The following is a 25,240-nucleotide window of genomic DNA, read 5'->3' on the forward strand; positions in this document are numbered from 1 at the left end:
TCGGTTTTTGGCAAGTCTTTCGGAAGCGGTTGGACCGTGAGCAAAGAGAGAAAAGCGGGTGTTACGAAGCGCATGTTGGGATGGGCCTAGCTCGAAGCATGCCGAGAGCCCTTTTTCGGCCGAAGCCGTACCGATAACGACGAGTCTCGAGCTTTGGTCGGCGCCGCTTACTGCGTTGCTTTAGGCGCGACCACGAAGCTGAGTTTTACTCAGAGTCTAAAAGTGACGCCGGCTTCGGCCGTACTTGGCGGGCAGTAAACCGTATGGCTAGATGCGCTGCTCGTTCCCCCCGGTGGCTGCAGTGGGTCACTGAACGTGCTCAAAGCCGGTGCGCATGCACTCGTGGATTCCGCTCAACGCTGTTGTCCGTCTACCGGGCAAAAACAGCGTTGGCGGGGCAGCGACATAGTTCCTTGAACAATGTGACTGGAGAGATTAGATTGTAGCATAACAATGGACGGGACAATGAGCCTGAGACGGGTCTTTTGTTGAGTTACGAAGAAGCGTTCTTTTCCACGAGAAACAAAGAGGCTGAAGGACATTATTTCTCTGAAAGTTATTACCGCCAACAAAGAATTAAGCCAGCTATAAATAAAGTCATGCGCTTATGCAGTCAGTCACGTCTGAGCTCTAAACATTTATCTAAATGTCACGACCTATTCTTTGAATATAAAGCGATTTCTTCATTGCGGTAACGCGTTCGATTGGCGCCGCAGCGACCTCACTCTGACCAGCTTCCAATGGCAGTAAGAAAACACACTTCCCTTCAAAGAGGGCGTTACAAAGTGACTTTAGTGCGTTTGTGCAAACAGAAAAAAGCACATATTTAACTTTTAGCTTAGAGTGCGCTGCTCAGCCAAGACCTCGAGGACCGACTGTGGATCGTCCAGCGGGTCGAGGCAGCCGCCAGAGCTCAAGGGCTCGTGGCCGACACCCAGGCGAGGATATTTGCCCAGGTTCCTGAATAACTCGCCGGACTTTCCTTTTTAACAAAGTAGCGTCTCTCTCTTTTTCTCTCGAATGAAAATCAACAAGCAAAATAGTAGTGAAGTAGCAAGACATTCTTTTTGTTCTCAGAAAAAAAAATACGTACCCTGCACTCGTTGTACACGATTTCAAATTCCTTTTCTTGTGATGTCTGTCTCGCTCTCTCTTGAAATAAGAAAATGACTAACAGCAGCAAGTGAAACTCTGTTTTTTTTTTTAATTGGGAAGCTGATTCATGCCCTAGCCAAGTTCTAACCGCGTCACACGCCAGCAAATTTTTAGTAGGAATAGTTAGATTACTCGCTTTTTCTTTTATACGCGCAAACAGCGAACTGGCGAGATGAATACCGATGCGTTCGCTCGCTCGCAGTTGCGTGCGCAGCGTTCAGAGACCCACGGCATGCGGCCACAACGGGGAAGAAGCGGCGGCTGGGAGGACGAAGCGGCAAGAGGAGAGCGGCGCCACGGGACTCACATGCGGCATGAGGTGATCCGTGCTGCCCACACGCGTCACCTTGTTGCGATTGAGGAGCTTCTTGAGCATCTTCTCCACTTTCTCGTTGAACTTCATGAAGGTCACGTAGGAGGCGTAGCAGGAGAGCAGCACCAGGGCCTCCCACCAGTAGATGACGCTGTCGCGGAAGAAGTGCATCAGGATGATGAGGATCACCGAGTAGAAGCTCACGTCCCGGAACAGCGGCCACCACGTGAGCTGGAGCACCGACTTGGAGAAGATGGCGCACATGGAGATGACGAAGAGGATGTTGAACACGGCCGAGCCCACGATGGTGCCGATGCCGACGTCGTCGAACGAGATGAACACCCCGATCACGCTCGTGAAGAGCTCGGGCGCCGAGCCGCCGGCGGCCATGAACGTGGCGCCGGCCACGTCCTCCGAGATGTCCAGCTTGACGGTGATCACGTCCAGCGCCGGTATGAAGAACTCGTCGCACACGATGGCCAGCGCGACGAACATGTACACCATGCCCATCACGTGCAGGATGACGGCGCCCCGACGCCGCTGATCGGGGGTGAACAGGTCCTCGGGAAACTGGGCCCGTTTCACGGTTTCGTTGTTTGCACTCTCGTTGTTATTCACACTGTTCAGCAGGGCCCGAGAGCTCCACGACGGCCCGCCCGTGTGTTCCAGCTGCGCAAAATGGGGGCATGTCAGCGAAGGTTTGACGCTTACAAATGGCTTTTTGTAGCTTTAACTGTAATATGGTAATAAGGGCATAAATATAAGTAAATTCAAGCGGACAACATGTGGATGGTGGGCACTGAGCCTACAACCTTCGGATAATGCGTCCAATGCTCTAACGATTGAGCTACGATCACGTTTCTTTTCCTATCCACTTTATTGCATATTTCTGCACATGTAACCCCAGAAGTGTGTGCTCTGAAGTCTTTCACTGTGACGTGGCAACTGTAATGTGTAGTGTGGAGAGCATTCTCAGGCAGGCTTGCCACTGGGTAGAACTGAAGAAGCGCCAGAACTCGAGCCAAAAGTAGCCAAAGTAGCAATGCCATTTATTAGTATCGCCCAATCGGTAGCCAAATAGAACAAGAATGGTATTATGAATAGTTTTTTTACTATCAATGAATAAATAAAACCATTTTCAATAAGTAAATGAGGAAATTTTAAAGTAACCAGTAAATAGTCGGGGCACGAACTTGAAACTTTTGTCGCCAAAAGGGCCTAAATGTTGTCAATTTCGCGCAAAGTAGCCATCAATGGCAGCCATTTACCAATGCTTACTTGCACAGAAATATCTATTAAAGTGGACGGGAAGACAACTGCCGCTGTGACTCAATGGAAGGTGTTACGCCAAGATAGTACGTTCGGTCCCTACTCCTCCTCCTCCTCCTCCTCCTCCTCCTCCTCCTCCTATACTACTACTACTACTACTACTACTAACTACGAGTAGTACTAGTAATAGTATCCCTGTACTGGTAGTGATCTGTGGCTAAGGTACCTGGCTGCTGACCCGCAAATCGCGGGATCTAATCCCGGCTGCGGCGGTTGCATTTTCGATGGAGGCGAAAATACTGTAGGCCCATGTGCTCAGATGGGCCTACAGCGGTAAGTGGTAGATGTAAATAGCTTGCCGTCCGAGCGTTGAAAGAGGTACCTCTTAATCGCTGAGTGGTTAACGCTTCGCATTCAAGACGCGGAGTTCCCACATTCGGTTCTGCGTACCGGAGTTTTTTTTTTTCTCTGAATTTTTTGCTTTCTTGCGTTTTCATCAATATAGATGCGTATACATATACGGAGCATGACGCCGACACCAGCCGCGAAATTCAGCCGAGAGTGTCCACATAATTGCTATCGCAATAAAAATGAACAACCATACGACGGGCGACACTGCTTACAGCCTGTCCCTAAGGGCAGTTACCCGCAAAAAGCGCGACAACTCTTTCAGTATGCTGGCTTCGTCTCTATGCGAAGTATAGTGGGTAGGTCTGCACGAACTTCTCAGATGTGTGAACGCGCTTACGGTGTGTTGCGACTTACGTTCGCTTGAAAACGGGTGCAGGAATCCCCCGTGCATGGTTTATTTCAGCACTTGCTGAAAATTCATTAATTGTTGGAATGGAGCTATGTTTCGATGTTACTAAACGTCGGCAACGTTACATTTCTTAACTTTTTTCATGCGTGTTGGAGATCTTGGAATTTTGTAAGAAAACAGGCTATAAGGGGGGGGGGGGGGTCGTCTACATTGTTCGCTCAGAGGTCCAGGAGTATCCCATATTAGAAATGTATGGAAATGGACATGTCCCACTTCGAACAAATGCTTAATTGATTTAGTTATTTGTTTATTTATTTGCGTCCCAAAACCACCATATGATTATGAGAGACGCCGTAGTGGAGGGCTCCGGAAATTTCGACCACCTGGGGTTCGTTACTATGCACCCAAATCTGAGCATACGGGCTTCCAGCGTTTTCGCCTGGAACAATTGTTTGGATTCTTTAATAAATAAAACGAAAAATGGCTCCTTGTGGTTCATTAAAAGGTAAAACTAATTTGTGCGCTATTCCTACACATCATACTTCCAGACCGGCACTCTTAAGTCGCAGGAATAGCCTTTTCGCAGCAGTTTTTACACTGCACCTATTTCATTTAAAGTTTTTTTGCTCTAGATGTCCTTTACCATCGCCTGTATCGTTCGGGCTCACGCTGTTAGCCATTGTTGCCAGGTCTGATACAATCTACATTGCACTAATCATATCAATCCTCATTGCTTCACACGCTCGGCCCGGGTGCTGAGGGTGTACGGGTGTGTTATACGTTCTGGCTTGCTTTTCGCGACCTAAATAGATTTCTTTTGTCCGTCTCAAGAGCGCCGTTCGGTTTGGCTATATGGGCTGTTATTCTCCTGGGTCTCGCTGATTAGCTTCGTCTCAGAATGGCACCACCATAATCACGGGAGAGCCATGTTTCAGCCTGGATAACACAGAATTTATCCCCCTCCACAATGGTCGAAATGGGCGAAGAGCTTTGCTTGCGAATATCTGTGTTCTTTTTGTCTTTTTTCCTTAATCTGCCTTTTTATGCGGTGCTATTGCCAAACTGCTGCATCTCTTTCTTTTTCTCGCTATTTATTTTTTTCTTTAGACTATATATAAGAAAGCGTAGCAGTGCCGAAATTGTGCTCTCCATTATCACTGCCTGATGAGCGTAAAATACAATATGCGTTCGCACTAATGAAAATCGTGCGATCCATTTCTGTTACATGAACAGCGGAGAAATAAAGCACAAAACTTGACCAACCATTTCGACACAGAAAGCTGACTTTTAAAAGTTTTGTTATGTTCCCTAGTAAATCTCCTAAGGAAATGTTTCCCTAATCATATGAGACTTCGCCCACTATTTTTTAATCCAATCTTGATCTTCGGACGCACCTCCCTTGCTTAATTCTTCCGCATGGTAAGTGAAAAGCACTGAGTGACCATGAATTCGCTTCAGGCCGTCTAAAATCCTCGGACCCGTCATGTTCACTCTCTTCTTTCTGCGCTCCTACTTTTAGGGGCGAAGCTCCTTAGGGCGTGGGCTGTGCGTCCCCTGTATGTAGCCACCTCTAGTTTAGTTCTTGCAGTGTCCACTAGATGGTGGTACCGTCCCCTGTATGTAGCCACCTCTAGTTTAGTTCTTGCAGTGTTCACTAGATGGCGGTACCGTCTCCTGTATGTAGCCACCTCTCGTTTAGTTCTTGTAGTGTTTACTAGATGGTGGTACTTGTAGCTAATGATGAAAAGATGCAAGATGTTATAAACTAGAAAGCGGTACTTGTAGTTGATGAAAGACGCGAGATCTTATAAAATAGGAATGATGTCACATATGGCGCGTGTCATTGGTTGAAGGCAATCGTTCGATTTAGTGCGGCGACGTACGCTAGGGGGAGCGATGTAATAAAATCGAGTGGGCAAAATGTACAGAGGATTGATGGTTTACAACGTTTACCTCCGGAGCTTCGCCCACTCATCATCATTCACTTCGTGGATATGGCGGCACTTTTTTTAACCGTAGTAGAGTCGCAAATGGTGATAAGATCCAGTTATTCTATCTATCTATCTATCTATCTATCTATCTATCTATCTATCTATCTATCTATCTATCTATCTATCTATCTATCTATCTATCTATCTATCTATCTATCTATCTATCTATCTATCTATCTATCTATCTATCTATAGAGGGAGATCCACAAACACTCACGCCTTCGCCGTGCCGTGGTGTGGCGCAGCCGGTCAAAGGCGGTGGTGTCTGTAGGTAGCTGAGTCCTCCGAAGACGACGATGGCCGACAGGAAGACAAGCCGCGGGTCCCGCCACCGGCGCCGGCGCACGCAGGGGGAGCCCAGCAGCGGGATTCGTTGCTGGTGGGAGGAGCCCATGGCCGGGGCTTCAGGGCCGACGGTCAGGCAGTGGTGGGACGCCCGCTGCTCGGCAGCGCGTCGGCCCTCGCGGGGCCCGGACCGAAGGCGCGCGGCCTCTTGGCCATCCACGACCGGGCCCACGTCATCTGCGAATGGTCAGCAACGAGAGAGCATATGCTCGTCAAGGTGGTCTTTCGTGGGTATTCTAGCCACTCGTTTCGAAATGTTACATCGACGGTGGTCGTGAAGCACAAAAAAAAAATGCTTGACCGCATACTTGAGCGTACTTTTTCAACAAAACCATTTTTCCTCGCCTTTACAGACGGTATTATGTGTGACTACATATTAGCCTCCGCATCTCTGTTATTTGTTTTCTGATTGATTGATATGTGTGGTTTAACGTCCCAAAACCACCATATTATTATGAGAGACGCCGTAGAGGGGAAATCCGGAAATGCTTGTTTTCTCCTTTCCTTTTTTTCTCAGTCTTTCTTTTTCATATCTTTATATTCCTCATCCTCTTCCTCTTCCCGTAGGAGGAGGCAGGCGTTTTTCCTTGTTTAGGTGTCAGCGGTTGTCCTGTTCCCTCCCTATTTCTCTGTCTCCGTGCTTTTTGTGCATGCAAACCAACTAATATAATTATAATAGTTATTATTATTATTATTATTATTATTATTATTATTATTATTATTATTATTATTATTATTATTATTATTATTATTATTATTATTATTATTATTATTATTATTATTATTATTATTATTATTATTATTATTATAAATAATACGACAAAGAGACGTCAATAAGCAACTACACACGCTTTATCAGTCATTGACTCTCATAGACGTTTACCTGGCATTTGCGCTTAACTTCGGCCATACGACGCATCCTTCTCCTTCACGATCAAGTAGACGTTACAAGCAGTTCTGTGCCTTCTAAAGGAGAGAACAAATCTTGTCATTCGTAGATTAAAAAAAAAAGAAGTCTCCATTTCTATCTCCCTTCAGATTTAGTCAGCTACTTGTATATAATTCTCCTGTGTATTTCTTTTTCATGCGATTGGAATGAAATGAACCAGAATATTATTTGATAGACGTCCTACTTGATGAAAACTTGAATAAGACTGTCGTTTGATGAAAAGAAACAACAAGAACGATCGAATAACTGAATGAAAAATTCATCTGTGTATCTGCCAGACAGAAAGATCCATCACAATGTTTCAAAGATACCTGGCGATGGAAGCAACATGAACCGAAAAATAGCCATCCTCCTTCCGTTTCGTACACGAACATCTCTTGGTTTCAATATAGAAAAAAAAAGAATCACCTCTTCTCAAGCGGCCCCAGGCGTGCCGTGTATGGAACAGTAATAAATGTGCAAGTGTCCATTGTCCGTGATAAACGATGCAAATGCTGCGGCTGTAAATCAGCTCGCATCCCCGTCCACGCTATTTTATCGCGTTTCACAGCGTAGGCAACAAAGGCGCACTCGCCTCCAACGAGGCACCGCCATTTACTCCCGCTTCGGCTGCCTTTCGTTCGTTTGTTTATTCCTTCCTACGCCTACAGCTAGGCCTCGGGGGGAAGGGGGGGAGGGGGTGTCAGTCATTTAAGGCTATAGCCTTTCTGATTAGACTTTTAGACTTGCGTTGGGTCTTTTGCTCTAGTCTATACGGCTTTCTCTAACTTTATAACTTGCTTTTATGGTGGTATACAGCGAAGATTCAAGTCGAGCCACAGGAAGCCGCCGTGGAAGCCAAGTTCAAAGGAAGCTCATATTTTACGTCTTTGACCAACCCGACCACTGGAAATAACAACCTGGACACCGCAGAGACCGTGGTGTAGTCTATCTATTCGTAACTCTCTTTTTACCCCATGTAATTTTCCATCCACCCACTTCCTCGGCTTTTTTTTTTGTCTTTTTTTTTCTCCATGTTCCTCACCAGCTGTAAAGAGGAGATAGTGACTTCATACTCGCCTCACCCCTGGTCCAGTTGGTTTTCATGATTCGAAACAGTAGTTTTGTTTGTTCTTTTTTGTCTTGCAATTTGTGTGCGTGTGTGTGCGTGTGTGTGGGGGTGGGGGGGACGGGACGGGCTGCCATCTATTCCGTTGCCTTTGACGTATCGCTGCAGGTTTATTTCTTGAAATGCCGATCACGTGATTGTTTCGGCGAAATAGTCTTCACGATGAAAACCGAGCTATTTTTTTTTTTCAATTTCCTCTTATGGCATCTAAACGCTTCGCAAGCTAGTTGTAAATGTGGTGGTGGATGAAAACAATTCGTTGCAAGGACTCACTTTTGCGCGCTGCGTAAAGAACAATTGTAAAAGCCCAGGAATACTGCTCGATTGGAATATGTCTGGGATGCGCGTATTTCGTATGTTTGCTCAACCTACAGAAACGTTAAAGGGACACTAAAGAGAGGAGCGATTTTTCTCAGATCAGTATAGGTTACCCTTGTCACAATTCCGAAACCAACGCGCTTGCCACGGCAATACGCTTGATAAGCGAGAAACCACGCAAAAAAAAAAATCCTAATGGTGACGCCACCTCGATGTTCCTGAACCAAATGCCATGACGTCAGAGACTTCGATGGCATCTGCAGGGTTCGAAATAACTCTTAATCGGTAAATAGGAAGTGCAGTGTCTGCTGAGGGGTGCCTATACAAAAATATATCATGTTTCGGCAAATTTCATTGCACCGATGTGATGAAATTAAGGAAGACACACTTCGAAATCCCAAACCTCACAAGCTGTAATTTCAGCGCGAAATAATAAAAGTGAATTTCGACGTTGATTTGCTTCTCTATTATTGCACCCACGATGGTGCAATTGATGCCATTAGTGTTCTAATAGTACAAGTAATCAAGTTCAACAGGTTCATTGCTGCACTTCAGTGTCCACGTTTTAAGAATTCGTGGAACCATTGTTATTGGCTTGCTGAGAAAGAAGTCACAATTGACTGTATTGTGTGTTTGTTTTGTATAAACGCACAGTGTGTATGAGCAGGTTTCCATGTTCTTTTCAGTACGTTACCGTACTTATTGAATTGTGTTATTCCACTTAATGCTTTTTTACACACGCGTCCAATATCAAAATGCTTTTTGACGTGCTCCTGTGCATTTCTTTCTTTTTCGCTTTTTTTCGTTTTCACTTGTAGTTTTTGCTTGTGTTAGAAACAGAAGTGATGTACACCAATAAGCATACCAATATTTCCTGTTAACCATGTCGATATTAAGAGAAAAGAATAGTTAGGATGTGTGAGAAATCGAACAGACTTTCAAATATATGTTTAACATACAGAACGAATGCATACAGAACGTTGAGAGGTAACAGACCTATCTCTCTTTTCCTATCAAGTTATTGAAAAAAAAAAGCACCAAAGTAGTTCCAACGTGCTATCACATGGCTGCGTAAGTTCATTTTTCAAGCCTGTCTTGACAAGTCCTCTCATATTCGAATAAAAAGCAAACCAGATGCCGAGTTGTGAGTGATCGATCCTGGCTATAATCGACATTATCGACTTGATTATTCTGGCATCATTCAAATAGACTCTTTTCAAAGCATGACAAACAACTGCAGCGGGGAGGATTCAGAAAGTACTAAAAACGAAACAGCAGCTCGACGGTAACGAGTTCATAAATAAGTTTCTTCTGCCACAGTTTATAAGACAAGCCTATGTTTTCAGAACTAATTTGTGAAAGTGCTGTTTGCGCAATGATTAATAGCACCCCTTCCCCCCCCATCGTTAAATATATAAACACCACGCTCAGGTCGGCCACTTTAATTATTCGTCGTCATCCACATTAAGCCTAGCCAATCGCACTATCCCATTCATCGAGTTTTGGGGTAGCACGATCTAGCAATCTAACCAATCAATCGAAGTGACCTTGGTTTTATCTATGCGTGATACGTTTGCACGAGGCCAAAATCAATGAATTATGGAATGTCAGTTTCGACATTTTATCTGTATTTGAGTCAACGCATTTTCTTTTCTTTTTATTATTTCTTTTTTTGCTGAGGAGGGGCTGACACACTATGAGTCCCTTGTACGAGTTGCATAGGTTCAAGTCTAATGGGACGTAAAGTATTTGTGCAGAATTGACAACCTTATATGTGTTACGGCCCGTAAGCCTCGTCCATCTTTATAAGTAAACAACTGTAGTTAACAGCATTTCCAAGCTAGCGTTTATGAGTAACGAAACAGCAAATAATGAATTAACGCATCTTCGCCGGAATTCCTAATCTGCGTGAAGGACGAATATAAACCAACAGTAAAAAACGCGAAATTCACAGAGCTTGACAACGCATACTAAAGCATTTAAACAGGCAAATATTATTCTGCAAAACATTGTTTCGCTTTGTACACAACACGGATCATACAACACTAATATAAGATGCGTATACACTGCACTACAGGGGCAAGCCTATATTGCAATAAAAAAGTTGAAGAAAATCTTTGTTCTCAAAAGTACCATGGTGTTTTCTTTGAAACAATCTAGCGCAAAGTTGCGAGGTTGTTTTTGAACCCTTTTAAAACTGCCAAATTATTTCGGTCTCCGATTGTGTCATTATTTCTCGCTATTTTGTACCCATGCTACAAGCATTCGCAGCGTCATCCCCGCCTATTTCCATTGATCACATACATCGCCTTGGCGAGAATCAGTGGCGAATTTTAATGGTGTTTCTGCTTTCCTGGTCTGCCGATGTCGGCCCTGTTATATCTTCCTAAGCTATGGCGGTACTAGTACTTCCTCCGTAATGAGACGCGAAAAAAAGGGCGCATATTACGCGGAAAGCGTCATTTATTTGAACGCGTCACACGCAAGGACGGTAACCATCGAACTCGTTAGACACGGTTAAATACCACTGCCCCGCCGTGGTGGTCTAGTGGCTAAGGTGCTCGGCTGCTGACCCGCAGGTCGCCGGTTCGAATCCCGGCTGCGGCGGCTACATTTCCGATGGAGGCGGAAATGTTGTAGGCACGTGTGGAGAGATTAGGTGCACGTCAAAGAACCCCAGGTGGTATAAATTTCCGGAGCCCTCCACTACGGCGTCTCTCATAATCATATAGTGGTTTTGGGACGTTAAACCCCACATATCGATCAATCAATCAACGGTTAAATATCCCTGTAACGATTTTTTTTCGTCCAAACAAGCAGTAAAACAGGTGGTTCAGGCACGCGAATGCGACTCAGCTTTCGTGATGCATTTGTTCCTCTTCTAATTACGTGACATTGGCCTTTCTTTCTTTTGTAGTTTTGTATCTAAGAAACTTCAACTAGATCACTGCATCCACATTGCCTACAACTTTAATGTGTTTTCCATTTCTTTTTTTTCTCGCTGTACAAACATTTGCACAGCAGGCGCGTGGTATTTACAGCACATTACGTGTGCCTGGGCAGGGGATAAAAGAAAAAAGTTTTTTATAAATATAGAGTGGGAGATGAAAAATTGTAGAGGTCCACTTTCGAATGACCTCCACTTTTTTTATTTAACTCTTTAATTGCGCATCTCCTATTCTTGTCCTAAAGTGAAGCAGCAACAAAGGAGTGAATCCAAAATGCCTGACAGATTAGACAGGAGCCGGCACAGATGGTGCCTATGGCAACGCGGCACGGGGTAAACAAAGTTTTCAGAAGGAGAAAGAAGTGCGCAATAAAAAAAAACACTCGGCTTGATACCCGCCCGCCACCCCTTTTTCAGTCATTAGCGCTGTTTCTCGCGCTCGTGCACAGATTTCATTCTGTAGAACTACCGTTTAGATTAGAGAGGGCAGGAGAAATCGGTCTCTTGTTCAATTTATTTCACTGCTTTCGCTCTTTAACATCAGCGTTCCCAGTTTCCAGAACCAGGCAAGCAAGCCAGGCGAGAAAGACTTTTCTCGCGGTAGGATATAAAGGATACTGTAGGGAATAAAGGAAAGACGACGCAATGCATCTCTTTTTTTTTTTTTTTTTGCGCTCCACTAAAGCGAAGCGGCTTCGTACGTGTCTCTGAAGAAGCCATCGACTCGGCACTTTTTCGCCTATAACGACCGGCAAAAGAAGTCAGGAGCGGCAACGCCTGAATAGACGAGGTATAAGCAGAAGCAAGATCAGCGGATAGTCGGCTTAAGAACATTTGCGCTTTCAAGGGGTATAGACAAAAGGGCCCATGGTGCTCGCTTAAAAAGGGCAGCGTAAACGCACATTTGTTACATCGACGTTTACTACTACTATTCTTCAGGCTTTAGCGTGAATAAAGTGAGGAAAAAAGTCCCGGCGTACTGTTAACGCAGGAGTGTAATACGCGTGATAGTGTAATGCGAGTTCATGAAAAACCGGGAAAGAAAGGAAGGGTAACGGGGTTGTGTTAGAGGTGCGAAAGAAGAAAAAAAATGTTGATGTTTATAGCGGCAGCGCAAGCATCACGCGAAGCAATGATAAAAAATAAATTTAACGAGAATCGTACAGTTTTAAGGGACGTTGGGTGCCACCATCAGGCTTTTCTATTTTTTAGTGGATTATGTGAAAGCGATTGTGATGAAGCGGACAGTGATAGCTGTCCCATTTTTATTTTTTCGACGCAAAGAAAACAGTGAGCTAAAATGTTTGGCCCCGTAGTTTTGCGAAGAAAGAATATTTTACATACGAAAGTAGAATGAAAACAAAAAAGACGTATATTACCTACGTGACCAACCGCATGTCAGACTTAATTGTTCCCGTATTCTCTCCTTGAGAGTACGCCCATAAAAATAATAAAAATTATGTCTATTTGGTTGAAATTCGCCACATGCGTCGAATAAACACGGTAAAATTATTACAACATATCTCAGCGTTATCGCATTACTGTTATAGTCATTAGGCGCAGAAAGACAGACCGAGGAATAGAGCTATCGTGTGACTGAAAAATCGTTGTGTCCCGTCTATCTGTTACAAAACTAAGTTCACGTATTTCCCGCAAAGCATTAAAGTTGGAGCGAAAACATTTTTCTTGCAAAGCTCTACTTCGATCATGGCAATTAGTCAGTCACAACTAATGTACCTAAATGGTACCCTTCTTTTACTATCTCCTCTTTTTCCAAAGTTTTAATGGTTTTTATTTTTATTTGAATTTACCCATTACATGTTGTCCCAACCTCTTATGTAACACCCCTATAAACGGGGCCATTAAGGAAATAAACTGAACTGAACTGAATAGTAAGGCAGTTCGGTTCACGTTTAGTCGCAACAAGTATTTCTCTACCCCCCACCCTCCGCCTTTGTTTTTCTCTGTCCCCCTGTTAACGATGATAAATGTCCGAAACTCCGCGAGTTTAGACGGTAGCTGTTACTGGGGTGTGGAGGATACCACTCTGTTCTTCGCGTGAACCATGTTTTCCCTACCTCGTACGGCAGCACTACGTGCATCCACGGTCGAGTGCTGTTTGCTCGGTGACTCTGGCTACGGCTACTATCGCGACTTCACGCGTGCTTGACCGGCAAGCTTCTAATCTCGGTAAGGGGGCGTCTCCGCAAAGCACCGAAGCGTGAAGTGTGTTGGCCAAAAAAGTTCGTGCCGCTACGAACTGCTGGGCAACGGCGGATGGCCGGTCAACCTTTGTTGTACTTTCGTATTCATGCAAAAAAATAAAGAAAGCACTGAAAGAAAGATGGTTTTTCTTTTCTCTCTTTCATGTTTGTAGCCTTTTTTTTCTATATTGCCCGTGTACCAGATCCAGTATTGATGTTTTTTTTTTCTTTCTGAACAAAATGTTTGTTTACTTCGATATCGTGAACATGTGATAGAGGAGGTACCTTATTAGACTGACAGCGGACGCCAGTATATCAGAGTCCTGTAGGGAGCTGTTCTTACTTCTTTAGCCGAAACCATTTGGTGCTTCATCAAATGCGAAAGTTGACTGTCAGCGTCGGCATTCCGCGGCTTCGGTGACAGCAAGAATGATGCGAAAAATCGTCATCCCGTGATGTCATCGTCACTACGTGACGTCGTCATGGCGTCCCAAATCACCAAGTTGCGTGAAGCCATTTCGCATCATTACGTCATGACATGATATCATAACCTGGTCGAATATGAACCGGTCGCGCAAGCAGAGCAAAGCCAGGTGAGATTCCTCCGATCCCGGAAGCTTTGGGACATGGCATTCGCTACAAAAAGGTTTTGGAGTGTGTCGACGCGGGTCAAAACATCCACTGAGAAGGAAAAAAAAAGCTTTAGACTTCGAGTATTTTGAATTCAATATATAAGGGATTTCGAGAGTTTTTTGTAAGCTATATCAACATACTCCACGCAAGAGAGAGAACAAGGAGGAAGGATGAGAACAAAAGAGAAGGCACGGAGATTAACCAAGCACATGCCCTGTTTGCTACCCTACGCTGGGTGAATGGGGAAGGGGAGTATAAAGATGAGAGAGAGAGAGGAAAGATAAGATAAAAAGGCAAACAAATTGTCAGTCAATAAGCTGACGTTTATGCAGTGGTGACGCTGCACAAAAGGTAAAGGCGTTCACATAGGCCTGTAGTCTTCAAAAAGCGCAAGACGACTTTGACTGCCTTTTGAGCTGACGAAGGACGGGCACGGTGCTCCAGCATCACCTGCACAGAGAGTGACCAATAGTCCACTTGTCGCAATGAGTCAGAAAGCTTGTGTCTTTCAGAGGCAAATCGAGGGCAACGGCACAGTAGATGGTCGATGTCTTCTTCAGTGCTTCAGACGTCGCATTCCGCACTGTCGGTCAATCCATTGAGGGTTGTATACGCTTTTGTGAAGGCAACCCCCAACCAAAGGCGACAAAGAAGCGAAGCTTCACGTCGATGAAGTGAGGATTGAGGTCGAAGTTCCAGTCGAGGGTTTATTTGGCAGAGTCTCGTATGTCTTATGCTTGGGGTATTCCACTCCAGCAGACACAGACTACGTGCCAGGTGACGAAGTTGTTTGGCAGCGTCTGTCCTTGACAAAGGAATCCGAAGGGTGTGTTCTTCCTCTTGGGATGTGCGAGCCACGTTGTCTGCGGAATCATTACCATTGAGAGCGCAATGACCAGGTAGCCACTGAAAATTGACCTCGTGGCCTGTTTCTGTGACGTGGTGAAGAAGCATCACAACCTCGTACGTTAGCTGTTCGTGGCAAGCTCGTCGAAGAACAGACTGCATGCTCTGTAAGGCCGGTTTCGAGTAACAAAACACAGCCCATTTACTTGGTCTCTGGGATGTGAAAAATGGTAATGTTAACCACGACTGAGCCCGATAGGCTACCCTGCACTAAGGAAGGGGGTAACACTTTAAAATATCTATGATCGCAAGTTCATATAGAGGCTATCGTGAGAAGTTTGAGTACTGGGAAATTCACATGCCAGTACCACAATAGGATTACGAGATACGCCTTAATGGAGCGCTGCAAATAAACCCCGGCCATCAGATGGTCTTTTACGGGCACCTGAGGGTAAGTACATGAGTGTTTTCGAACTCACCTTCGTTGAATTGTGGTTGCCGGGGTTGGAAAGTTGAACCACCGTCATCGGGCACACCGCGACACCTTATCAGCAAAGTGACCGTTGCGGATTGTTCTAAAAGCAGCTGATATTTTACGTACAAACCGAAAACTTCGAACCAGTGAAAATACTAGGCGAGATATCCTCTTGTGCGTATAGGGGAGGTCACTTCACAGGTGTCCTGTACATAAGCTTGCTCTTTTGGGAAGATTTTTGCTCTTTTTGATATGTAAGGCAGACATCTTACATTTTAAAATGCTTGGGAACCAAACTTTTTGCATAGACCTGGCTTGCAACATTTTAAAACCTTATGGACGAAAGTATCTGTGCAGTGGTTGGAAAAGTCGACATTAGTTGGATATAGTTAAGTGGGAAAATAGGGAGCACCAGGGACTGAGGGCCTCACGTCAAACATTTTGACTAGCGGCCAGTTTTCAAGTCTCGTTATAAAAAAAAACAAGAAGTGAAATTGGAAGAGACGAAAGACTATCGACTTGTCTTTCAGTCCGTCGTAACGTCAAATTTCGTCAACCGGTGCATGTGCAATGATGCAAAATTTATAGCCACAACAAATTTCACGTTTACGATCATTGCGCTTCCCGTGCCAACCCCACAGACGGCTTGTTCTTGGCGCTTTTTTTTCCTGCCATAAACAATCGATGGAGCTTCAATCGATATAGCTTGAATCGATAACCATCGATTGAAAGCGTAAAGTGGTGTGTGCGGAGCTATACCTTCTGGAAAAGTCCTGTCTGCGCTGACAGAACAACACAGTTGATTAACTACATAAAAGAAAAAAATTATTGTTTTTTGTGATGAGCTCGTTTTTTTTGTTAAGGCCAAATTAATTCAGTGGACAATCAAGCCAAATAATGCCCAGGGAACAAGAGCTGTTGTCTGTTACTGTAGTGTAGTGATTATGACGACAGAATTGCTACACAGAGTTAAATACGACTATTACTGTACCGGATGCCTTTGTTGGCGAAATTGTTTGCTGAATTCAGTTGGTAGCCAAAACTATAAATGGTCTATGATTACAGTGCAAATATTGCTTACTGTGAAGTTCAGCCCCAGCAGGCTTCGTTAAGAATGGCGGTACACATGCGATAAGCGTTTGCCATCTAACGAAGTTTCTGGTTCCCAGAACCCGAAATGGTTCTAAACAACGTAAATGCGTAACTGTGAATTGGAAGTGGGTTGCGAGAAAAACGCCTCCGCAAACGGGGCGCCGGCTGGTTGATCACCATGACGTAGTTCCGGTCTAGTGAGCGTTCATTTCCGGAGCATGCAGGGTGGCTGCCTTTCTCGTAGCACGGAGCCCGGCCCGAGTGAGTCGTCGCTTTCGTCCAAACTCATTAGTGCAAATGGAGGTCTAAAAAGCGTTTTCGAGTTCTCTCCCGTCAAGGCAGTCTCGCAATCGAAGGGACCCACATAATCACAAAGAATGCCGCGAGTAGGTTGCAATGGCATTTCCAGTGAACCCAACTACGGAGGTTTTGCGACGTCTTACTTGTCCCCATCATCCATTGTTCATTTCACAGTTATTCGCTTTATATATGTTTTTCCCGTTACACGCCACGTTTATCAAATGGTCAGTAGTCGTATTTTATCTCCGTATGTTTCAGTGCCTCTGTGGTTTTTCGGGGACTACGGCTGTTCACTACCGACATTCATATTATTAATTTTGAGTAATAATTTTGATATGATTGCTCGTGCACGAAATGGGATAAGGAATAGCCGCCACCTTGTAGGGGCAGTAATACTTTTCCATTTGTACAATTCATGCCAGATCGATTGATTGATTGATATGTGGGGTTTAACGTCCCAAAACCACCATACGATTATTAGAGACGCCGTAGTGGAGGGCTCCGGAAATTTCGACCACCTGGGGTTCTTTAACGTGCACCCAAATCTGAGAACACGGGCTTACAGCATTTCCGCCTCCATTGTAAATGCAGCCGCCGCAGCCGGGATTCGAACCCGCGACCTACGGGTCAGTAGCCGAGTACCTTAGCCACTAGACCACCGCGGCGGGGCAATTCATGCCAGATCCAATTTTCATGTAACCTCCTAAAGCTGCACGCAATATTGAAGCACGTTATTTATGAGGGCGCAGTGTTTGTAGTGAGGGTCATGCGACATCCGCCGCCGCTTTCGAGGTCTCTATACCTTTTCGTCTCTCTGACTGTGGTGAATTGGGCGGTGGTGGTGCAGAATGCCCGTCACTGTTTATCATCGCCCACAGAAAATTTACACGACCAAAACCTAAAAGTCCTCGTTTTGTTGAGGTATTTCATGACCACGATGCACACTTTCCTCGGTGGAATGACAGCTCCATCAGCTCGATGCGCAGTGCAAGTCTTGAGTTGCTCGGAGCCAGTTGTCACGTGCCATTTGTGAGCACGTTGGGTTCAAGCCTACCTTTAGATGACCGCTGAGTAACTGGTCTCAAACTCGCCTCATTTGTAACTGTTTAAGTGTGTAACACTTGCTCTCTCTTTTCTCCTTGCTTTCTCTATTCTTTTCCTCCCAGTTCCACCTCCAGCCACGTAGTGTAGGAAACTGGGTACAACCTGCTTAACTTCCAGGCCTTTCCTTTGCCTCTCTCTTTCTGAAGCATGTTTATGTACGTACGATAACAGAAATAAACTTAAACTTCAAGTTCAAGTGCACCTTCCACTCCTTTATACCTTCCACGCTTTCAATAGTTTTTTCAATGAAGGTGGCAAATAAGAGTTATTAAAAGGCATGATGAATATCCGGGACATGACCTGTTCTGGTTTTCCGAAACTGGGCAGTGGGAAGGAGGATATTAAGTTATAAACGTAAGCGAAAGACCAGCCATTGCTTTCGTTATTGTAATAGCGGCTCAATGTTTTGTATGTCTTAACGCTTTATATATATTTATAGATCTTTAGATATATTTTTATGTCACTGTGTTTCATATCTCATTTGTTCTCAGGAACTACAGGCCGAAACTATAAATATGTGCTTTTTCTCGCAATAATCGTAGCCGTCCTTCTTTCTTTCAGCTAGAGTCCATAGGAAAACAGCACGAAATTATCTTTTTCCCCTTACCCCTTCCCCAGTGCTTCATAGCAAATCAGAAATTTTATTCTGGTTAACCTCTATGCCTTTCATTTAACCTTTCTCTATCTTCCGCTAAGCGTAACAGGGGCGTTTAGTATTTATTTATTTATTTATTTATTTATTTATTTATTTATTTATTTGTATATCACACTTGGAAAACCGTTGAATGAATCGGATTAGATTTCTTGGTACTCTGAAGACTTTATTGTGCAATTTTTGAGTTTTGTTGCTGCGTATTATACAAATATTATACAAATATACCTACCCGTGAACATTCTACTGTCGAGCCCATCTAAACACTGCAGAGGTCCTCGAGTCAGAAACAGCGCCCGCGTATATACAATAATCTACCCCGGAGTCCCTACCTCCCAGAGTTGTTCTACGTGCCAGAAGACACCGCGTACACGCTCCAGTACGTGCGAGTTGGACGTCGCCCCTGTTCCCAGAGGCAGACGTTTGCAAGGCGTGACGTACCGCAATCATGAATCAACGCGCGCCACCAATGCACCCGTCCGTCTCTGCGACCAAGCACGTACGCAATGCACGACGTGCGTAAGATAACGCACTCCGCTACTCTCAGCGACCCGTAAACAAACAGAAAAGTTCCGTTCGTTCGACCTGCCCGGGGTTTTCACAGACCGGCACACGTGTGGTTTAGCGCATCGCTAGCTGCAGCAGCGACACCGTGGCCAACACAGGTCGCGACGAAGATGACAGGTTTGGACCGATGCCGGCCTTGTGCAATAACGCCGCCAACGGCGTGGCGACAAACTACACGACCAGTCGGCATCGACAACGTTATTGGGATGATTGAGTTTTCGCCCCGACGGAGAGATGGCCAGGATAGATGAGTGGTGTGGGAAAGGCGGCTACGGTATTGACGTGGCGCTGTCGTGACTATGGGGGGGGGGGGGGGGGGGCAAGAAAACAGAAAGACGGCAGCGGACCTTGTAAGTTCCCGTAGCGTGCGAGAAAGGGTGAGAGTGTGTGTGTGACTGCGTATATCTCGCGATAGTGCGGAGATCGATAAGAGCAGTCCGCGGAGTTTGTGTTTCTACTGCGTAGTGGCTCCCACTGCTTTTCCCTGTACGCCCATTCGGCTTGATCTGCACGCCACAAACCACTGTGATCCAGGAAGGATAGTTGCCGCTATCACAATGAATGAACCATCCGGTGACAATCTGCTTGCAAATTATTTTTAGCGAAGTGTTAACTCTTAGAATGACAGTCATGTCATGGTACACAATGTAAGTGTTGTTCTTATCGTCGTCGTCGTCGTCGTCGTCGTCGTTGTTGTTGTTGTTGTTGTTGTTGTCGTCGTCATCGTCGTCGTCGTCGTCGTTGTTGTTGCTGTTGTTGTTGTTGCCACCGTCGTCGTCGTCGTCGTCGTCGTCGTCGTCGTCGTTGTTGTTGTCGTTGTTGTTGTTGTTGTTGTTGTTGTTGTTGTTGTTGTTGTTGTTGTTGTTGTTGTTGTTGTTGTTGTTGTTGTTGTTGTTGTTGTTGTTGTTGTTGTTGTTGTTGTTGTTGTTGTTGTTGTTGTTGTTGTTGTTGTTGTTAGTGATCATCATCATCGCCATCATAATCAGCCAACGAAGGCAATTAATAATATTTGCCTTCGCGGGACGCAAAAAGGTAAAATAAGTCGTATGATTGGATGGAATAACTTTATTTGTAGTCTTGAGAAATGCAACTAATAAATATATTTTAGAAATATAAACCTGCTTCCTTGTCTTTTTATCTATGACGACGCATAGGTTGGCTTTTTTACAATGTGACCTTTCATAAGGAGAAGCTACCCTTTTGGCAGTGGTGGTTTGTGTGGACATCATTCGTCAAATGACATTCAAAACCCCTTTCCGCATCATGAGAGCACGCGCGTGGCTATGAAATAAAAAAAATCTTTCGGCTGAACGTCATGTATATTTCGGCACACGCGAAATGTTCAAGTGTCAACCCTGGGCAACGAGTTTGTGTAAGCGTTGTTTTGTCGTATTACATCGAATAAACTTACAAGAATTGTTGCAACCGAGTTTGAACACGTTGTTTACTGAGTAATCGCGACACTTGTTTTTTTTTTTTAGCAAAAGCATGGAAAGTTGGGAAATTAGGCATACTAAATGCAAGCTGCTCCGGTACCTCGAGGATATGACTTTTGTAAATATTTATGCCATTACTGCATAAAATAAGAAAAGTCAAGTAATAAAATGCGATCTACCACTTTTATTTTTTATTCCCTTGCCTGTTATTCACGGAGCATTATATGAAATGTTTCATAAGTTATATGCTACTATCTGCTGTTCTTTTGATTATGTTCACGAATCCCATCACTTATCTTTCTCAAAAAGGAAAAAAATAACTGGCAATCAAAAGTGTCAGAATGAAAGGTTTGAATAAAAGTCAGGCTTTGAAAAATGAGAAACTTGCGAACAGAAATGTTTTGGTTTGATCTTTCATGATGTTCCCCGCAGTACTGAGATCACTAGGTTAGAGCGCGTCACGCATATGAAGTTCTTGCTCTTGACACGGATCACATGAACACGTCACCTGCAGTACTGAAATGGGTAATTAAGAAAACAGCATTAAGTACTCTTCAATCATTTCTCGTGTGTGTGTGTGTGTCCGCGGGGTTCTCTAAACTGCAGAATCAATCCACGTTTTCGCTTCGAGAGTACTGATGCTAGTACCGATTTATTAGTGCGAGAGAGGTTTATATGACTCGTAAAACGTGAAAATCGAACGATGGCGTCGGTGTTGACGCGAGTGACGCCAAAAATAATAATCACACGATAACCCCACCACACGAGTTTTCAATGACATCAGCGATCGGCAGTGCTTGTGACGCCATCATGATGTCAAAGGGACGTCACTATGATGTCACAACGTGAAGTCATATAAAGACGTGGTCACTTGACATCGACGTTTGGTGAAAAGTAGGTCAATAACAGAGGCAGAGTGAACTCAGGTTAGGGACAGAAAGGTTTCGGGGGAGGGGGCGGGGCGATGACTAGTTGATTGATTTCGAAGGAAGATTCGATGTATTTCGTGCTCTGGTCGTCTTGGGTGAATTCCCAAGAGACACTATAAGCATTTCTTCCGAAAGAACGCTTTCTCTATTGTGTCCTTGAGAAACGGCTTTTGTTTTCATTTCTTCTCGACCTTCGTCCACCTTGTTTTCTCTTCATCTCGAAGATTGTTGCCGGCACCGTTTACTCTCGTGGCTCGCTGGTTGTCAAACGGAAATGTGTTGCGCAGAACCACCGCAGCAGAGCGCGCGCTACAGGAATGCCGCGTAGCGGCCGTACCAAGTAACAAGATCGGGAGGACGCGCCCGCGGGAAGGCACGTGCTCTTTTGTGGGTCCTAGCGGGCGGTGACGTGAGCCGATATCGGCCGGACCCTGGTTCGTGTACACTTGGACGCTCGACGACGGCTCCCCAATCGATGCCACCTCTCCGGCCTTCGCCACCGCTGGTGCTGCAACCGAATCGATAGCACCCGCTCTAATGCCCCCCTCATTCGTCCGAGCCAAGGTAAAAAAAAAACAAAACACTCCACCGAAGATGACCCGGGTGAAGGGACATGGGCAGGCAGGCGTGCAAGCGTGCTGTAACTTCCGTTGATGGTGGTATACGGCACAGTGGGCCAGAGAGAACGTGGAATTCTTTCTGGAATCGCGCATGATCGAAGAGTCAGGAGACGGGAAAAGGGAGCGTGTTTTGAATACCAGAGAGCACGCGAACAGCGTGTGGTGGCCTCGATATTAACGAGGGACAGAGTTGAAACCAAGACAAAAAGCAGAATTTACTAGGTTATGAAATAAAAGCAGTTACCCGCGGGGGCCCGGAAGCGGGACTCCACCCACGGTAACCAAGGAACCTTGTGTTTATGAAAAGTTGTTTCTCTCTCTCACTCTCTCTTTCTTTCTACATGCGGTGTTAGCACAATCATTAAAAAGGAAAAGTAGTAGAATTTTTTTTCGGTCAGAAAGCTTATGATGTCAACGAGCATGTTGGACAAGACCTCGCTCTTTCTTGCCAGCTTGCGTAGAAATCGTTTGCCATAACCAAAAGTGCTTTATTGCGGAATCGGTGGATACTTCCTTTGTTTCGTCGCTGGCATGCGCAGTGTCTGTATGCGGCCGCCAAAAAGACAGCTTGACATTTCTGACAATGACTCATGCCACTATAGTTTGAAGTGGGAAAATCGCCTTCGCTATTGTGTTTAGAGCTACGGGATAAAAATCTAGGACATCAGTGCAGGTGATCTACTTTTTTTTGTAATTTCTAACATGAATTGCCTTTTACTGCACCTCTATAATAACGGTGATAATAACTCACGGCATTTTACGTGCCAAAATCACGGTATGGTTATGTGTTGCGCGAAAATTTCAAGATTAGAACTGTAACAGGTAGCAATTTGACAATACATTGCGCTGAATATGGTTGCGCCCTAAACTTGCACAAGACGCGCATTGTGCACCTCTGTCGAAATAACCGCACCCGCGAATCATATAAAGCCTTTGCCATTCATGTTGCAGGTCATTCATGTGCCAGCTCCCCAACTATGACACCATCCGACAAGGAGAATAAGCACCTCTGCAGGTGAACGTTTCATGCTATTCCACAAATAAGGGTGAGTGTTGGCTCCGTTTGGTCATTCTTTCCTTCGTCTTCTTTCGGTGGCGCTGTTTCCTTCTGTGATCGTGCATACACAAGGTCAAGTTCTTTCGCTTTTAACAATTATGGGGCACGCCGTGGTACAGGGTTCCGAAATTTTCGACCGTATGGTGTTCTTCATCGAGCGCTACAGCCTTCGAGCATTCAGCCTCAGTCTATATAAGACTGGCGTGGCTGATATCGAAGCGACGACTTTCGAGTCAGCAGCCGAGCCCCGTAACCACTACACTTACTGCGCTTTCCCATTTCCCTTTCCCCCAGCGTAGGGTAGCCAACCGCGAATGTGCCTGGTTAATCTCTTTGCCTTATCTCTTGCTGTTGTTTCTTCCTCCTTTTCTCAGCGCGCGAAAGGCACACACACAAATTTAATCTCGCGCAATAGTGAGGACAACATCGGCTTATATAGAGTGCGTATAAATAAAATGTAGCCATAGAATTTCTTTAAATTAGCTAGAGAGGGCACTAGCGCCACGATTGTTCAGTGACATGGGAATTATGGGTATGACATGTATTTACCTATAGTCTTTGTGCTTGCTGGCGATGAACGTACCTGTTACTTTATTTATTGCGCCGTTTTCGTTTTGTGTCGAAGAAAAGAACAAACCGTTTATCACTCCGTGACCCGATTTTAAGTGGTAAGCCTAAACGATTGAGATGGAGAAGCGTAATTGCCGCACATTTGCCGATTGTTGTTTAGCTACAAAGTAGCTTCAAGCCCCGCGAAGCCATAGCGACCATAAAGTACGAATGTTAGGCGAATCCATCTCATACCGATAATTCTCATGCGTATTTAAGTGCTATGCGTTGCAGCTCCCATAGACACTAGCGCCAGAGTTCCCTCTGATGTATATTTAGGAAACTTCGTGATTATAACATTACCGGAAAAATTCTGAAATTCGGAGAACGAGAAGGGAGTGAAAGTGGGTGGGATAAGCCTATTTCGCTATTAACGCACTTCCAATAGACCAAATACGACATAATATTACAAAGCGTACTCCGGTGGTACGATGTCAGAACCAGTGGAAAGAGATCGAAAAGATTTCGTCTGGAACGAAGGTTGGTCGTGGCGAGGGGCACATAAGGTCGGCATTTAACGGGCGCGTGCATGTGGCTAGCCCCAGTTGACCGCCATCTTTAGTGTCCCCATGGTCGTCTTTCCCCCCTTCTTTCTTTCTTTCTCTCTCTCAGCGAATCTGTATCACGGCCATCCCAAGGGTAAGCCTGCAAAGCACCGCGCCCACATTCGATGGTGCCATCACGGGAGAATAGGGGCACTGAGCAGGTGCTGGCTACGACTTCGGCTTCGACTCCTCCCGAGTCCCTATTAGAATTAGGCCAGAAGGGGAAAAGAGGGGGTTGATCTACGAAAAAGCGGGTCACCGAAAGAAGGCCCTGTTTTTTTTTTTTTTACCGGGACCAGAATATATGGCACGCACAGCTGGTGTCGGGTCCAATGAATGCTTCCGGGCGGCTTTCTCGCGACACTTTTTGGCAATGGCTTTGCGAGAAAGTATCCCATTTCCCATTCCTCCATCCCACCCTCCTTTCGTATTGAAATATTGACAACTCGCTGAACGAAATGCGTTCGAAACACGACAATAACTGTGAAGCTCCGCGCGAGGGGAGCACAGAAAGCAATGACAAATACGTACAAATATTTCGCCGAAATATTAAGGTACACATTACACTGAACGCAAAATATTTGACGCTAACCCTTGCATGCGTAAATAGTTGCACAACTTTCTGATTCTGTGTTTTGTGTTATGTGTAATTACTTGCATTCTGTGTGCGCCCCTATGTATGTTAAGCCGTACAGAACAGCCGCCTTTGTACGTGGGCGTGCGGGTTCATTACACACATACCTGAACTCACGCTCGACTATTTGTGATTCGTACACGATTGAACTTTACACTGATTGCAGATCTTTTGTGCGACTGTATTACATATATTGTACCTTTCTTGGAAATTTATTGTATATTTCACTGTATATATTGTTTTCTGAGCAAATATGAGTTGGCGGTACCGCCATGAAGACAGCGACCTCTATTCCATTCATCCTTTAAATGCAAAAATAAAATAAAATGAGTACATCATCCGAGAAAGCATTTAAATATTCTACATCACAAAAAGTCTTTCT

General features: G+C 44.9%; 1 protein-coding gene across 4 annotated transcripts in view; it reads right to left on the reverse strand.

Annotated features, from left to right (window-relative positions):
- Nckx30C (solute carrier family 24 member Nckx30C) overlaps positions 1-25,240 on the reverse strand; it is a 228,152-nt gene that overhangs the window by 109,264 nt on the left and 93,648 nt on the right. For 3 of the 4 annotated variants that reach the window (XM_075895621.1, XM_075895620.1, XM_075895614.1), the window contains exons 2-3: positions 5,706-6,010; positions 1,463-2,137 (exon numbers count right to left, since the gene is read on the reverse strand). In XM_075895621.1, the coding sequence (XP_075751736.1) occupies positions 1,463-2,137; positions 5,706-5,882 (852 nt within the window). In that variant the 5' untranslated portion in view covers positions 5,883-6,010. The remainder of the gene's footprint in view (positions 1-1,462; positions 2,138-5,705; positions 6,011-25,240) is intronic. The other variant, XM_075895624.1, reaches the window with a different exon arrangement.

The sequence above is a fragment of the Rhipicephalus microplus genome, chromosome 1 (genome assembly GCF_043290135.1).
Source record: "Rhipicephalus microplus isolate Deutch F79 chromosome 1, USDA_Rmic, whole genome shotgun sequence".
Lineage (NCBI taxonomy): Eukaryota > Metazoa > Arthropoda > Arachnida > Ixodida > Ixodidae > Rhipicephalus > Rhipicephalus microplus.